Below are 16,094 nucleotides of genomic sequence, written 5' to 3' on the forward strand. Positions count from 1 at the left end.
AGCTCCGCCGTTTCCACACGGTCTTTGGCATATCACTTTACCTCCCCGTGTTCAGTTTTCTCATCTGGAGAACAGGACTATTACTGGCATCTACCTCCTGCGTGTAAAGCACTTAGCCTGATGCCTGACACTTAGCAAGCACTCAGTGCATGTTTAGCTGTTGTTGTGGCTACTACTGTCAAGCATTCGACGGTTATTTATAACGTTGGCTCCAAGTGCGTTGGAGAGATCGATGAAAGCTGGAGTAATCACAGATGACTTCATGAGGAAGGTGGGAAGGGAGAGGAGTATGTTTCAGCTTAGCAAGTGGAAGAGAAGAAGACATTTAGAACAAGCTAACAAGCAGCAGGCACGATTATGCCAAGTGCAGGGTACAGATTCTGGGAAAGCAAACCAGAAGAGAAGTTGTGTTTGGGGTTGCAAGAGCTCAAGTTGGATAGGTACGTGGGTGTGAAAACCAGGTGGGGGATTTTGCCTTAATGCCGTGGGGGACCCGCTCTGTGGTGGGTAAGGGGAGTATCATGAGGCTGAGGTTTAAGTGACTCATTGGAAGGACAATGAGCCAAAGGCAGGGCACGATCCATGAACTGTGACGGGAAGGCTGACCAGAGGGACAAGGCCCCAAAACAAGTTTCAGCAAAGAGCTTAAACCAGAAATGGCAAATGTGGGGTGCCTGGGTGGCTCAGTGGTCGAGCATCTGCCTTTGGCTCGAGTCGTGAATCTGTGGTCGCAGAATTGAGTCCTGCATTGGGCTCCCTGCATGGAGCCTGCTTCTCCCTCTGCCTGTGTCTCTGCCTCTCTCTCTCTCTCTTATGAATAAATAAATAAATAAATAAATAAATAAATAAATAAATAAATAAAAAAAATCTTAAAAAAAAAAGAAAGGGCAGATGTGGGAGGCCTGTTACAGAGGGAAAGAGGGAGCCTTGGTGATACTGGGGGCCTGGCTGGCTCAGTCAGTAAAGCATATGACTCTTGATCTCAAGGTCATGAGCTCGAACCCCACTTTGGGCATAGAGATTATTTAAAAAAAAAAAAAAGGAAAAGAAAGAAACCTTGGTGATAGATCAGCTCTGAGGTTGCAAGAAAAGGAGAAGTTCCAGCTGGCTTTCAGGCTTTTCACTTTGAACCCCAGCAGAATGATGATCTGACCCCCGGGAAAGGGATAGCATAAAAAAAATTTTTTTTTAATTAAAAAGGCACTCCACTCGCATCCTAAAATATTAAAATGAGAAGAAACTTAAGTCAGATCAGTCGTTTAGTAAAATTTTCTGCCTTATACAGGAATCTCTTTTATGATAAAATGTCGTCTTCATAGTAAGATGATTTGGTAAAATAATGCATTTAGACGCCTAGTTGCCACAATCGAGAGACAGGTGGGGATCCCCAGAGGCTGTGTCCCTTTGACGTTTGCAAATCAAGAACTGGGACATCTGATGACAAACAGGGTCTGTGTGGTGTTTCCAGCCCAGAGGTGGTGGGCCGGGGTGGGGGGGGGCCGGGGGGAGCCAGAGACAGGGTGTGGTCCCCCCACCCCAGGGAATGAACGGAGAGGGAGGAGCCTCACTCAGAGACACGAGGAGGCTTGGACTCAGAGATGATTAATTCATTCCTCCCGAAGATGTCTGAGCTTTGCAAAGCGCCTGAGTACGCTAAGTTTCACTCCTTTGTGGCTGAGATCATTAGTATCATTCAACCATGAGAAGTGTGCTAAAATAGTGCAGATGTGTCTAGAGCCACTCTTTAAACGAACATGACATCGGAAGTGACGATAGAAGGCCGGCCCACCCGACGCTAATGCTCCTTCACCCATGGGCCTTGAAGGTGTCGTGATGCTTCCCGAGAGTGTTGAAAAGTCAAAATGCTTTGCACTCTTTCTCATCCCAAACTGTTCTCAAGGTAGTGACATATTATCCTCCACTTTTGAAAGACAAGGAGAATGAATGGGGTGGGATGTCATCATATTCTGCTCCCAAGCCCCAGTGGCTTCCCATCACAGGACGGGAGCCAAAGGCTTTAGCGGGGCTGGCGAAAGCCCCATAAAACCTGTCCTTGTGGCCCATTTTATTATTCTTCATGGCATTTGTCACTGTCTGACCCGTATCACGGCCACTCAGTTAGTATATCTCCTTCCCAGACTAAGCGGCACGCCCCGTGGGAGCCAGGGATTGAGTTCACCGCTGTGCTCCTAGCACCAGGTACAGTGCCAGGCACGCGGGGAAAGCTCAGAAAGACTTATGGCGGGAAACGAGAGTGAGCAAAAGCAGCCAGCAGCAGTGGGGGTTGATGTCGTTCTGTGACCAAACTGATGCCTGCATAAACCCACAGCCCTCTCCTTTCTCTTACCGAAAGCCTGGGTGACTGTTCACCTCATTCCACCTGAGAAGGACCAGGGCCCGTGAGTGTGCATGATTGGCATCCAGTTACCTGCTTGGTCTCATTCTATTTCCACTTTCTTTTGCTGTGAACCCCCCCCCCCCAAGGCCTCTGGCCCACCCAGACTTACTGCTGACCGCCCCTGTCCCCAGCTGCAACTCCAGCGATCTAGGCGTCCCGCTCCTCACAGAGCAAAGTGGGGGGGGGGGGGGTGTGCTCCTTCCACCTCGGACAGATTCACTGCACACTTTGGCCCGAAAAGCACAGGAGTTTCCAGGGGTTTCTAAGTGTCATTAGTGTGTGACAGATGCTTTTCCACTGCAGTCGGTGGTTGTTAGATCCTGATAAGGGCTTCCAGATGGTGACGGACGATGACACCGGTCACCGAGGACAAAGAGGGGCCCTGCCGAAGAGCAGGGAACTAATAATAAGCCTCATAAGGAGCCATGGTGATTCGGCCCAGAAAGGAAGCCTGGAGGGCTAATCAGCTGCCCAGTCACTCAGTCATTCAACACACCTTTATCTCATTTCTTCCGTACCAGGCACTGGTCTCAGCACCGGAGACACGGTGGCCGTCCAGAACGAGGCTCTCGAAGGGGAGGGGGCACGGTGCTCGGGCACCCCCCCTCCCCTGCCTCCGTGTGTCAAGCAAAGGCTCCCTGTGCAAATAACACTTGGGCTGAGAGCGGAGGAGCAGGAGTTAGCCATGGGTGGGCGCCTCAGCAAAGGGAGCAGCCTGCCCGGTGGCCCTGCCGCAGGTAGCAACCTTCAGAGGAGGGCAGTGGAGAGGCTGGGGGGGGGGGGGGGGGCAGGCCCAGGACAACGAGAAGAGGCAGGACCAGCCTGTGCACGTGGGCCCGGCCCCAGGGCCCTTGCCGGGAGCGCAGGCAGACTACAGAGAGTGAGGAAGGGCTAGCGCGAGGGTGGCGAGGACGCCCGGACACCCAGACACCTTCCCAGGAGTGAGGTGGCCGCAGCGCCGAGAGTGACAAAGCAGCAGGACCTGCAAAGGACACGGGGCGGATGTCCTGAGCTCCTTCCCCGCGCAGGCCCTGCGCTGCCCCGGGAGGCCGGGTGATGGGCAGGTAGACGCAGCTCCAGGGAAGGAGGGAAGGAGGGCTCTTGGCATTCTGGTCTCATCAGCCGGGCGGTTTGCTAGGCAGCAAACCGTGAAAGAGAAGCAGAATTCTGGAGAAGGTAAATTTTGGCTGTTATATTTGAGAGGCCCTCTGAGGCCTCCCCGTGGAGACACGGAGGAGAGAATCCATTTTACAGGTCAGGGATCCAGGAGGGAGGGCCCATCGGATGATCCGGGGCAGGTGCCGCGGGAGTCAGGAGAGGGGTCGAAGCCAAGAGACGGAGCACAATCCCCGTCAGTGCACAGCGTTTATGATCACTCAGTTCATACCCCCACAGGATCTGGAGAAACAGGATTGAGGTGTCGGTGACAGACTATTATTTAAAACACTGGCGTGTTTACGCACCACGGAAAGTGGCTTGGCCTAAGGCTCACTGGCCCTCGCTATGATTACAGGAAGGTCAACGGCAGAAGCCCGGATGCTGTGGCTCCATGACGCGGGCCTCGGTGACAGCACCAAGTCAGGCTTTCAGCAAGGGCTTCACCCTGGGAGGCACAACGCCCTAGGCCCCGCCTGGAAAACACTCCGTGGAAAAGACGTTTCAAGTCCACGCGTTAAATACACACATATTATGGACAGCCTTTGTCTAGCGGCCTCGAAGAATCGTAAATGTGTTAAAGTAATTCAGTCAGAAATAAAAGCTATAGGGTGACGATAACTCCTTTACCTTTCGGGTTCATCTAAACAGTGAACAAGTTGGCTGAGCGTCACCGTGTCCTCCAGGGCCCGTGACACCCGTGACACAGATTATCCTACCTGCGGAGTCTGCTACCTTTCCTGCGACAAAATGCAAAGGGGAGGACATTGCGTGGGCATCTGAATCCTCCTCCCAAAGGGGAGAATTTCAAGGAGAGCGAGTCAGCTGGTGACATACCAGAGCCCAAGTCCATTGTAGTGCAGGCCTCTGGACACCGCCTCCTTTTTTCTACAAAACCATCCTGCTTAGAAGACAGCTTTGATCCTGACTTGACTGCCTGTCATGATGTCTTCAAAAATATATCTATTTTTATATATATACGGAGGGACAGAACTTTATTTTCAAGGGAAAGAGAGTATTTACACCCAGGAGATCCTCCTTCCAGGTTTCTGAGCTTTCTTGACTCCACCTGAGGCGAGAGCCCACCGCGGCCCCCAGCAGGGCCACCCACGGATTGTGTAGGTAGTTCTCCAGCCAGCGCTGGGGACCCTGTTCTCAGAGCCTGGGGTTTGCAGTGTGCAACCTGCCTGGCCCTGGACAGACAGACAGACACACATACACACACCCACCACCTGCCACAAACCGTCTGGAGCTGCATCTGTGCAGCTGTCCACCCCCCACCCCCACCCCGCCGCCCCGGGAGGTGGGAAACCAAGGCAAGGGCAAGTAGAGGTAATGAGATGAGTAAAAGAGCGGACACCCATCAGTTCTCTTGTTGAAACTATAGTTAACGATCAACAGACTATCGCTGCCCTCGTTTATTAACCTTCTCCTGCCTTCAGGAGGAAAATATGAGGTATCTTTAGGGAAGCTGCTTCTGTCAACAGTGGCTGCTATTTTAAGACTGAGAAGAAGTAGGAGAAATTGGGCAAAGACAGTCTTTATTTTCTTTTTTCTTCCAAAATGTGTACTGGGTGTAAATATATTGCTTATCTTAGAAAGAAAACTAACACAAAATAAATTTGTCTACGGGAGCTCCCGCTAATAAGTCTCAGAGCACATATCCACCAACGGTTTCCTATCAGAGATCCCTTGCAGCCTTTGTTTGAATTGATCTGTTGAAGGTTTACATATTCTTCTAATTCTTGTTGTAGATGACGTAATGAAAAAAAAAAAAAAACAGTAAAGCCCGACTAGCACAACGGGTTGATATATTGACGTTTGTTTCAGCTTTTATTAACCCTCAAATTGTGAGATCTCCTCTCAGAAAATCCAAAATGACTTTATCCAAATCTTGAACGGTTTACTTTCAGCAACACACGCACGCACACACACCTTCACAAACGTTGAATGATTCCGAGGAGGGAAGAAAAGCTCCTTTCGCTTGTCATTTTACTTACAGGCTTTGTGTCGGCACGGGGGAGGGAAAAAAAAAAAAAGTTCTTTTTGCTTTCGAGATGGACATGGATTTCCAAGCCATTTGGCTCAAGAGATAGTTTAAATAGGAATGAATTTAATATACCTTTAATTCTCTGAAATAAGAGAACTCCAGCTGAGGTCTGGTCCAGGGCAGAGTCTGTTCTCGACACTGAAGAAAATCTATCACATTAATCCCCGCGGCTCAGAGTCCAAAGCTGCGTGAACAGAATGCTCGAGGGTAGGTTCTCACACAGCAGAACGCTTTGAAAGAAAACTTTAAAAACAAAACGACTGTTCGGAGAATACCAGGCCTGTGTGGAATCATGCAGCACGTAAGAAAAGATAGAAATAATTATGCTTGAGAAACACAGCTAATTAAAAATAACTCAGTGCATAAAAGGAAAACTATAGAATAACTTCTCCGCTCCAGCGTAAATGTGAGATGCCACATAATGAAATAGTAGGATTTTTTAAATTTCATTTCACACTGGCATAAAAGAGATGGAGAGGAAAATTACATCGCCACAAAATGCCAGGGTAGATTTGCTAAAGACGTTATCATGTACTGTGTTTAAAACAAAAATCTAATTGCTGTAATTTATCATAGCTCTTGTTATTAAAACCATGCTAATTTAAGGATTTTAATTATTTGCCACTTTTGCGTATTGTGACTTTTCGTAGAAGATACCATGAAAATTTCTGATTCTATCAGCCTTTGTATGATTTTTTCCTTTTTTTTTAAGGAGCTCCTAAGGAAAATTAACATGCTTTCAACATACAATCGTGTTTCCATCGGTAATAAAAACTCCCTGTGTTTTTCTTCTGGTTTGTTCAGTGAAATATCTGGAACTGCTTTATAATTGCTGAGCTTGATATGTGAGAGCACAGGCTGCCGAATCAATTTTATTTTATTTATTTATTTTTTTTGCCGAATCAATTTTAATTCCCCGTACACACATCTAGCCTTAGAGCAGGGTGGACGCCGCCCTTCCTTTTGGATTGGAGAGAGGATTCTCCAAATGATCCGAGAAATTTCTTTTTTTTTTTTTTTTTTTTGATCCGAGAAATTTTCAAAGAAAAGGTTCTACTGACTGGGGCATGAATTTGTCGCTTGGTCTTGAGAAATCAGACTCGTAAGACAGTCATTGAGGCAAGATTGCTCTTTAAGAACAAACATTGAACAGCACCCTCCCGGCCGGCCAGTAGGAGAAAGGTAGGGAGGGAAGCGAGGAATCCTAGAGTATAAAAGAAAAAAACTACCCCGGGAGTAAAGAGGGCCACTATCAGCGATGGGGGGAGAGGTGGAGGGAAGGAGCCAGAGGCAAAATCATTTCTCTGCCGTGCGTATGGAAGGCCTTGTGGAAATAGAGCCCATTGCAACAAAATACATGGGCTGCAGCAAATTGTCTTCGCCTTGGGAGAAGCATGGTGGTCTGATTTGGTTTTTATGCACCTCATAAGAGCACACCATGGTCTCCTGTGCCAAGGAATCCGTGAGAGTAGTGTTATGATTTGATACTTTATGCATTAATTAAAATACAACATCATGGGACACCTGGGTGGCTCAGCGGTGGAGCGCCTGCCTTCGGCCCAGGTTGTGATCCCAGGATCGAGTCTCACGTCGGGCTCCCTGTGGAGAACCTGCTTCTCTCTCTTCCTATGTCTCTGCCTCTCTCTCTGTGTCTCTCTTGAATAAATAAATAAAACCTTTTTTTTTTTTAAGATTTTATTTATTTACTCATAGAGAGACACAGAGAGAGAATGTGAGGCCAAGACACAGGCAGAGGGAGAAGCAGGCTTCATGCGGGGAGCCCGACGTGGGACTCGATCCAGGGTCTCCAGGATCACACCCTGGGCTGCAGGTGGCCCTAAACCGCTGCGCCACCGGGGATGCCCGATACATAAAATCTTTAAAAAAAAATAAAATGCGACATCATTTCAAAGCAAAGGAAAAAACGTGTATAAAATTAGTTTCCTAAGTCACAAGTCAGCCCTACATCCAGACCAAACCCATGACATTCGGTGTGGTCAGAGATTCAAGTTCTAGAAGCCAGAGCTTTTTAAGGGGCTTTTCAGTCCAATCTTTTAATGGGAAAATTAAAATTAGACTAGCTTGCTGGAGGTCCCAGAGCCAGGACCAGCTGCTCTGTTGTAGGTCGCTCTTGCTCACTGCCTTCCCATCCCCCTCTACGGGCTTGCTCCTGTGGAAGTGGCTTCCTAGCACTTCCCACCATCACCCCCAACCCCATACCGGGCGCCATCCTCCCCGCCAGTCGCCAGTCGAGTAACCCATGTGTTCTTTCTGCAGGTGCAAAGTTCCCCATTAAGTGGACGGCCCCCGAGGCAGCCCTGTACGGGAGGTTCACGATCAAGTCTGACGTGTGGTCTTTCGGAATCTTACTCACAGAGCTGGTCACCAAAGGAAGAGTGCCATACCCAGGTAAGAGTGGGACCTGGCAGAGATGGGCCCCTGCCTGGATGCTCTCTTAACGCTTTTGCCTTTTGAAGCCCCATCCTCGACTTTCTGCCAAGCGTGAGTTTGAGGAACACGGGCAGGTACTTAGCCAGGGAGGAGCAGAACCGGGAGCCACCGTGGGCATCGTGGAGACAAGCAGCTACCGTGCACTGTGTGCACTGTGTGCAGGCTCCACGTAAACGGCAGCTCGGATGAGCGCTTCCGTCCACCCCAGTTCACGGAGCCTGCTCTCTCAGTGTCAGCATGCATCCTCGGCTCCTGGAATAGATATGGTCCTGGCACAGCCTCACCCCAAATAGGGTTTACAGACACTTCCAGGAAGAGGAGGAGAAGAGCCCCCATTGCTTTTCTGATTACACTGTAGCACTGACCCATGGCGTGAGCCTGGCAAGAAAATGCCAGGACCTGCTCTCTCTGCAGACCCCGCTCCAGATGGCCAGAGGTACATGGGAAACGCAGCTTAGAAGCTACCCATTGCCCGTTTCCAAACAGTCAAAATGTGCTCCACAATAGCAAGTGTAATGTCAAGAAACTGGAGATTCTTCTTAGGCCCTGGAAATTTCCTAGACTATCAGACTCCTGCCTTTCAAAGAAACCTCAGGTTTAGGTTATCCACGCTTAAATTCATTAATTTCAACAGATGGTGACGTAAAGGACACTCGTGCCATTTCACCTCCACGCTTTAGTGGTTATACTATAGCACATGGACGATCTGCTTTCTGAAATGTTAAGGACATATTTTTCAGTTACTGTTGAGGGAAGAAAGAACATAGCTCCCCCTCGTTCCCTGCCTAAGAAAGGAGCTTAAAAAAAAAAAAAAGCCACGATAGAAACGATAGTGGAGATTAATGAGGAATCGAGGTCTCTTGCAAATCCTGGGTTTTGTAATTCTGTCTTCACAGTCAGAGGAGACAGCGAGGGCAGATTAATTTGTAATCCCTTTGTTCGTTTTTTTATGATTATTTCTGGTCATCTTCGGAGAATGCAGAGAAGCAAAGAGGATCTCTTTTCAGGTCGGCGTGGCCTTGAGACTCCTAGGGGAGCTGGGTTGGCACAGAGACAAAATGGACAAAATTCCGTGTCTCTCAAGTGCCAGCCCTGGGCGTTTGGAGATGCGGGTGGAAGTCGGCTGCTCCCAGCACCCCCAGCCGCCCGGAGCGCCCGGAGAGCGGCCAACCAGCAAGGACGAAGGGGCGTCCGGCGCGGCCTGCAGCGCAGCCTGGGCATTTTTGAGTTGCTTCTTGGGGGAGGCAATGCGCAGGTCCTTGGGATTTTGAAGATATGAAAGCACCTTTTTTTTTTTTTTTTTGGCCTGAATTTCAAACTAATTTCTCCCTGAGTCCCCCAGGGTCACAGTCAGCCAGTGTGTTGAACGCAACGGAGGGGAAAAGGTTAATGTTGTTTAGCCTTTCTCAGAAGGCTTTCCCCTCAGTGACACAAAGCCAGTTTTTGTTCCTGCGGGCGCAGGCGGATCCAAGACAAAGGGGCGGGGGGGGGGGGGGGGGGGGGGGCCCGGACGAGGCCGGCAGGTGTGCGCTTCTGACCCAGAGTCTTTTACCAAGTTTGGTCCTACGTACCCAAGGAGAATGGCCTCGTTTTATAACTGAGGCTAAGATCGGGTCATTGAGCAGAGCCTCCGGTGAGGACGCCTTGCTGTACCTAGGAAGGAAGCACAAAGAAGACATTCACGCTCTGCGGAGCTGGTCAGAAGCTTCCTAGGAGCTAGGCCTTGTGTCGCCCGCTGGGGCTAGAACAACGGCAAGATACACGGATTCGGTCCCGGCGCTCACGGACCTTACGGTCAGGTAGATGGGATTGGCATCGAGTCTAGGGAGAAATCAGTCTTTTCTGTTCCTTACTTATTATTTGAGGAAATCGTCCTCATGGGATGAATTAACTGGAATCTACCCACGGTGGGCCTCGAATTTTGATCGGATAATGGGGGCGGGGGTGCGTGATTCGGGTATCTACAGAGCGGGCCCTCCCTCAGAATCCCGTGAGGGCGGCGGGGGGGAAACGAGACCTACGTCCACCTGCTTCTGCATCGCTCTGTCCTACGAGCGGCCGCTGACAGGCCCGGGGGGACGCCAGGGCCCAGGAGGACGGAGCTCACTCGAGGAGTTGGAGGGCCCAAGCCTGGAAGCGCGCCTGGAACGGCCGCCGGAGCCGTGGCCTCCCGAGCTCGGTGTCGCCCAGCTTCCCGCGGACATCACGGTGACGGGAAGGACCTTCCTGTCCACGTAGTCACGGCCGGTGTGGCCACGTCAGCCAGCGTGGGCCCGGGCCCTGCCTCCCTGCTGCGCTGCGGCCTGCTCGTGGTGTACGTGGGCGCCCCCCGGCCCCCGCCAGCGTGGACGTCTCCACCCACGCGGACATTTCTCAGGGGGCTCCGGCGTACTTTTAAGTGATTCCTTTTTCGAGAACAGCAGGTGACGGTATCTTTCCGGATTCTTTCATACCTGAGCGTGACCCGCCGTCACCCTGACCCAGAGGAAAGGCAACTGGTAGACGAGGATGGAGGTCGAGGGAGGGGAGGGGCCTCCTCCCCGGGTTCATCGAGCCTTCACGAGAGAAGTTCCAGAAGTAGGAATCAGAGAAGGGGCCCAGGGTGGGGGGAGGCGGGACCACATGAGGGGCAGAGGGTCGAGGAGACGCGAGACGTGGGGTCGGCAGGTCAGTCCCTGAAAGGAGCGGACCCAACGGAAGGGAGGAAGGACGACCTCACTGGGAGTGACAGCTTTGGAGCCAGGGGAAAAAGAAGAAAAAAAAAACACTGGGATGTGACACGGAGACGGGCGTGGGGGAGCAGAGGGGAGTCGCACGCGCCCCTCCCGGGCAGAGGCCGCTGCCCGTGCGCATCCCGGAGGCGCCGCGGGTCCAAAGGGCAGCTGTGCCCCCCACAGTCCCCGGCTGCTGCGGGCACCAAGGCCAGAGCCCCTGTCTGCAGCGGCGGCGGCACGTGTACCCGAGGGGACCGACGGCGCTCGCGGGCAGGGGCTCTCCCTCTCCGGGGCTGCTGCAGAGGACGGGAGTCCGGCTCCCTGCCCGTCACTGGCCTCCAGCGCCTCCCGCCACGTCCTTCCTTCGCTCTTTGCCTCCGCTGCCCCGTGTCAGGCCGCCACCCGCTGTGCCGTGACCCCTTCGTGGGACTTCCTGCTTTGGTTTCTCCTCCCCGCTCACCCCTTCTGTCACTGTCACCGCCGGGTTGTTATCCTAGAAAACAGAGACACGGTTATCTCACTCTCCTAGTTAGAAGCATCTGGAAGGTGTGGTTTCCCTTCCCCTTCCAGAGAAACTCCAGAAGCCTTAGCTTCGCGTCCTCCTTAGTAACCCTTTCTTTGAGGGGAGTGTGGTCGGGGAGTGGAGGGGGGTGGAGGAGACTCCTTGAGTCGCTCCACAAATATTTATTGAGCACCTACTGTATGCCAGGCCTGGTTCAAGCACTGACCCGTGCCCTCATGAGCATTTATTCTTCTTGGACAAGACAGACAATAAACAAAGATAGGCAAACTCTGTTTGTGTGGGGGGCGGGTGGGGTGGGGGGGTGAGAGAAAAACAAAACGAGGAAGGGGATGGAGAGAGGCAAGGGAAGGGCCCACAGGGAGGGCGGCACCTGAGGAAGGACCTGCAGGACGCAGGCTCCAGGGAGCTGTGTGGCAGGGCGTCCTCCCTCCCGGCAGCAGCGTGGCTGGAGCAGAGGGAACGGGAGGCCCAAGGGGCCCGGGGAGACCACAGAGGGCCTCCCAGGTCACTGTGAGGACTGGGGCTGTTGTCCTTAGTGAGGTGGGGGGTCACTGACGGGCCTGAGTGGGAGAGTGACATGACCTGGCGGCGAGTTCCTTCTTGCCACCCCCGGCCCTCACCCTGGGCCATCCCGCTGACCCAAGTCGCTCCTCTCGGCTCCACTGTCGGCCTCACCGTCCTTCAGAGCCCAGCCCAGACATCGCCTTCTCCACGTCCACCCCAAATGACCCGCCCCGTCTGCTTGCCTCCGTGCCACCCGGGGCCCGGCGGCGTCTGCCCATGCAGACTCTCAGTGAGCGTAAGCCCACGCAGGGTGGGTGGGTGGGTGGGATAGCAAAAAGAGACGGGCGGAGGGCAGGGGAGATTATTCAGATGAGTTTTTTGAGACAAGCTCTCCTTCAGGTTGGCTGATGGCCTGCAAAGCCTTTTAACTCTGTTGCCCCACCTGCACCATAAAGAAACGCAGCGTGTGTTGGCCCATCGCGAGCTGGCCTCTGCCCTCAGAGTTGCCCCGGGAAGCCCACGTCCCAGCTCCAGTCCAGGCAGGCAGTCCCGCCGTCCTGTGCCCCGGCTCTAGCCTGCACAGCTGCTCCGTGAATTCAGCAGGATCCGGAGAGGCAGGAGCGGGCCCTGAAGCCCGGCACATTGACCCCTGCACTTGAAGCACTTTTGAATCTTTCCCTGAGTGGCAGCTCCTGGCTTTCGCGAATGTATGAATGTATCCAGCCGCCCGACGGGGACTTAAAGCGACAGGGGAAACTAGGGAAACCAGCAGGTCTCCTCCTTAGAGAATTGCAAGCCCCACCCGTCCCCCGCCGCCCACCCCACCGCCCCACTGGGACACCCGCGGCCCTGGACCCCACGCACATTGCTCTGTGCTCAGCAGCCACCTTCACCACCTGCCTTCTCACCTCCTGCTAGGCTCAGCGTGCCCACCGAGCAGATTTTTCTGGGGGTAGGAAAAGAGGAGACTCTCGGGCCAGGAACGTGGGAAGCAGGAGGGAAGCGCGACTCTCAGCCAAGGGTGCTCTGCCCTCCGCCCCCATCCACCTCCCGGGCTCCTCTGCTCAGCTCCCGAGTGCTCCCCAGAGAGGGAAGCCAGCCTGGAGTTGCCGCCCTTCCCTACGGGGTTTCTCGGGGCCAGCTGGCTGCGGAGAGGGGGGAGTGGGGAGGAGAAGGCACCCGGAGAGGGCAGCCAGAGAGAAGCTTTCTGCTCCTGAGCCCCAGTCCCGCTGCCCTTCGTGGTCAGCTCAGTGTTTCCAGGGCCTTCCCCGTGGACACCCTGGCGCTCTTCCTCCCGTCTCCTCCTCTGGGACAGTTCTTCATGGTGCTGCGTGATCCACGTCAAACAGCCCTGCTGTACCATGGCACCTGAGTAGCTGTCCTTTCCACATCCGTTAGTACGGTGGGCTTAATAAAACCGGCTGCCCTGAGGTTATCAGGGAAGATGAGGCAAGAGAAACAAAACTAGTCGTTCTTGTGCCTTCCCAAAGTCACTCCTTCATTTTCGCCTCTGCTCTTTGATGAGCATCTGTCTGCCCTAAAGTGGCACTTTGATCCTTCACCAGACCTAACAGGACACCTCCCGACTGCTGCCCAGAGCCCGGGACGGTCTGGGGTACCACAGGCTCCTCGCCGTTAACTTTGCCCTCGGTCCCCTGGCAGACACAGGCGAGTAAACAGAAGGAGCTTCCCACAGGGTTTATGCAGAGAAGCCAGGGGGAGCCTCCGGAGAAAGCCTTCTGCACAAGAGAGCATAAGTTCTCTGAATGCAAAGCTCAGCTTGCAAAAAGCAACCCCAACGTCTGATAACCTCACATCGTTCCCGTTGCGAGAGGCTCCCTTTCCCCGTGGCACAAAATCCAGGTTCTTGAGACCCGTCGTCTAATCCAGATGTGGCCTTGATCCGCCAACGGATCGTGCAGAGCTGGCCCCTCAGAGATCCGCATTAGGAAGCTGCACAAATGGGAAGCCATAAAACCCAACACTCCCCTTTCATAGGAGACCCGTTTTTTGGGTTTTTTGGGGTTTGTTTTGTTTTGTTTTGTTTCAAACAGCTGCAAGCACAGTGAATGTTGACAAACGAAGAAACTGAGGCCAGGGGTGGTCAGGTCATCAGTTAGAGGTGCAGAGTTGGAAGTAGTGAAGTGGCTCCGCTGGGGGAAATGAGGTTTCTTCCCCTCCTCTAAAGAATCTGAAAGAAAAGGGGGATGAGGCTCTGTGGAGTTAGTGGGTAGCTCGAAGGAGAGGAACGGGAAAAATCTAAAAGAAGAAGAGGCGGAAAGACAAGGGGAGAAGGGAAGGGAACGCACGCACGTGTAAGCGGGAGGGTCGGACGCGTGGCCCCGGTTGGGAAGCCGGAGCAAGGCAGCCCAATGACTCAGGAAGGGTTCTGTGGTGGTGACGGCAGGAAGGGAGTAGGCGCGGGGGGCGCAGAGGCTCGGCCGCCCGCTGGAGATGGGGCTCTCTCCGTGACCGCCCCCGAAGGCCCGAAATCCATGGTGACGGGAGGCCCCAGGGAGGATCTAGGGAAGACGGATTGGAAGGCAAACCCCGGCACGGTCCACGTCCGTGGAGCTGTGACCTGTGGGAATGGCCCATTCTGCAGACGCAGCGAGAGGGCAGAGGCCGCCCGAAGAGGCCAGGTGGGGCCAAGCTGGCCGCCCAGCCCCGCGTCCTTCCTGACTGTGACACCTCCCAGGCCGGCCACCGCCCACCACAGGGACCACCCTCGGCTGAGAAACGGTCTCCCAGCAGCTCCCACTGGAAACCTGGAGGCCCGAGCGGTCCAAGGCAGTGTCACCCGGAAACGCGCCCACAGGCCGTGTTTTAAAGCCTCTGGCTCTTCTGTTTCTCTGCCAGCATCTCCCCCATGAAAAGGGAGGGAAAAGAAAAAAAACACTCCAGCACCCTCCTGCCTCCCTGCCTCCTCCACAGGAGGTATGGTGACCACTTCCCCTGGCCTGGTGTCCCCGCCGCCCTCCAGGCCCCGCCGCCGGCCTGCGTGGCCCCTGCCGGGCCCTTCCCGCACCGCCCAGGTGCTAGGTGCAGCCAGTGTCTTGGGAAAAGTGGCTCAAGGAGGGCAGCTCCCAAGTCCTTTTGGTAACAAAAATATGAAACCGTCGAAAAAGAAAAAAGGAAAATAGTCTCATTTCTATCGTAGTGTGGAGAGTAAAACCCACTTTTGCTAAAAAAAGAAATTCTTGAAACGATTGATCAAAATTCTTAGAGCTGGGAATACTTTTTTTTTTTTTTTTTTTAATATGAACACAATCCGCTTCATCTGGCTGTCGTTTGTAGAGTCAAAACTAGCCCAGGGTGCCTGGGGGGCTCAGTCAGTTAAGCCTGAGACCCGGGGGTGTCGCAGATCGAGCCCCATGTCAGGCCCCCTGCTCAGCGGGGAGCCTGCTCCTCCCTCTCCTGCTCCCCCGGCTTGTGCGCACTCTCCCTCCCTCTCTCTGTCAAATAAATAAGTAAAATCCAAAAAAAAAAACTCTCCCCAGCCTTGCCCAGCGGCATCTCCGGATCGCGGGGTGCTGTGGAGGAGCATCTGCGGCTCCGCCCGGCCAGCCACGGCTCATGCGCGGCGGGAAGAGCTGATCCCGCTCGCGCCGTCCATTGTCCCCCGAATGTGCATTGTCTGTCTTCCCCACTTTTCTGGCCACACCGTCATTGGTATGTCTCGGCTTGGCCCAGGGAGCAGACTTGGTTACATATGGTCCCCATGCTTTGAGGAAGGCACGAGAAGAGACGAAGAGGAGGCGCGGGAGGAAGGGACCTGGAGCGAGGAAAGCGGCGGGCGTGTGACCGTGGGCCCGCGTGGGGGACCCTGGCCACCGCCGCCCAGGAAGCGGCCGTCTCGGGGATGCTGCGGGCACAGGGTCAAGGGGCTCTATCTGCCGTGGCTGGGACTTGGGCAGCGCCCTGGAAAAATAGGCCTGACCCAAGTGGCCAATTAAACTTTCCATTGGCAGAGATTGCACTAGGAGTCTTAAAAAAAAAAAAGAAAAATACGTGAAATCTTTCCATTTGAGTAGTTTGTTTTTTAACGAAAGGAAACATTTCCTGACATAAGCTCCACAGAGCAACAGGAGAATGATTAATTAAACTGCGCGGTGCCACTTCGGACAGTCTCCGCGCCAGAATAAAGCATTAGAAGGGGCTGGGGTGGGGGGTGAAACGCCTTCCAGGAGGGCCTGGCGGGCCTCCTGAGGTGCAGGCCTTGTGCCTCGTCTTTCCTCTTTGTCCCTACAGGCTCCTGGGGTGGGGGGGGGGGGTGCAGGACCGGGGAGGTTCCTGCCT

At 53.7% G+C, this 16,094-nt stretch overlaps 1 protein-coding gene across 4 annotated transcripts in view; it reads left to right on the plus strand.

Moving 5' to 3' along the window:
- FYN (FYN proto-oncogene, Src family tyrosine kinase) overlaps window positions 1–16,094 on the plus strand; it is a 211,415-nt gene that overhangs the window by 191,714 nt on the left and 3,607 nt on the right. For all 4 annotated transcript variants that reach the window (XM_077902737.1, XM_077902734.1, XM_077902735.1 and 1 more), the window contains one exon: window positions 7,881–8,012. In XM_077902737.1, coding sequence (XP_077758863.1) covers window positions 7,881–8,012 — 132 coding nt within the window. The remainder of the gene's footprint in view (window positions 1–7,880; window positions 8,013–16,094) is intronic.

This window comes from Canis aureus, chromosome 7 (assembly GCF_053574225.1).
Source record: "Canis aureus isolate CA01 chromosome 7, VMU_Caureus_v.1.0, whole genome shotgun sequence".
Taxonomy (NCBI): domain Eukaryota; kingdom Metazoa; phylum Chordata; class Mammalia; order Carnivora; family Canidae; genus Canis; species Canis aureus.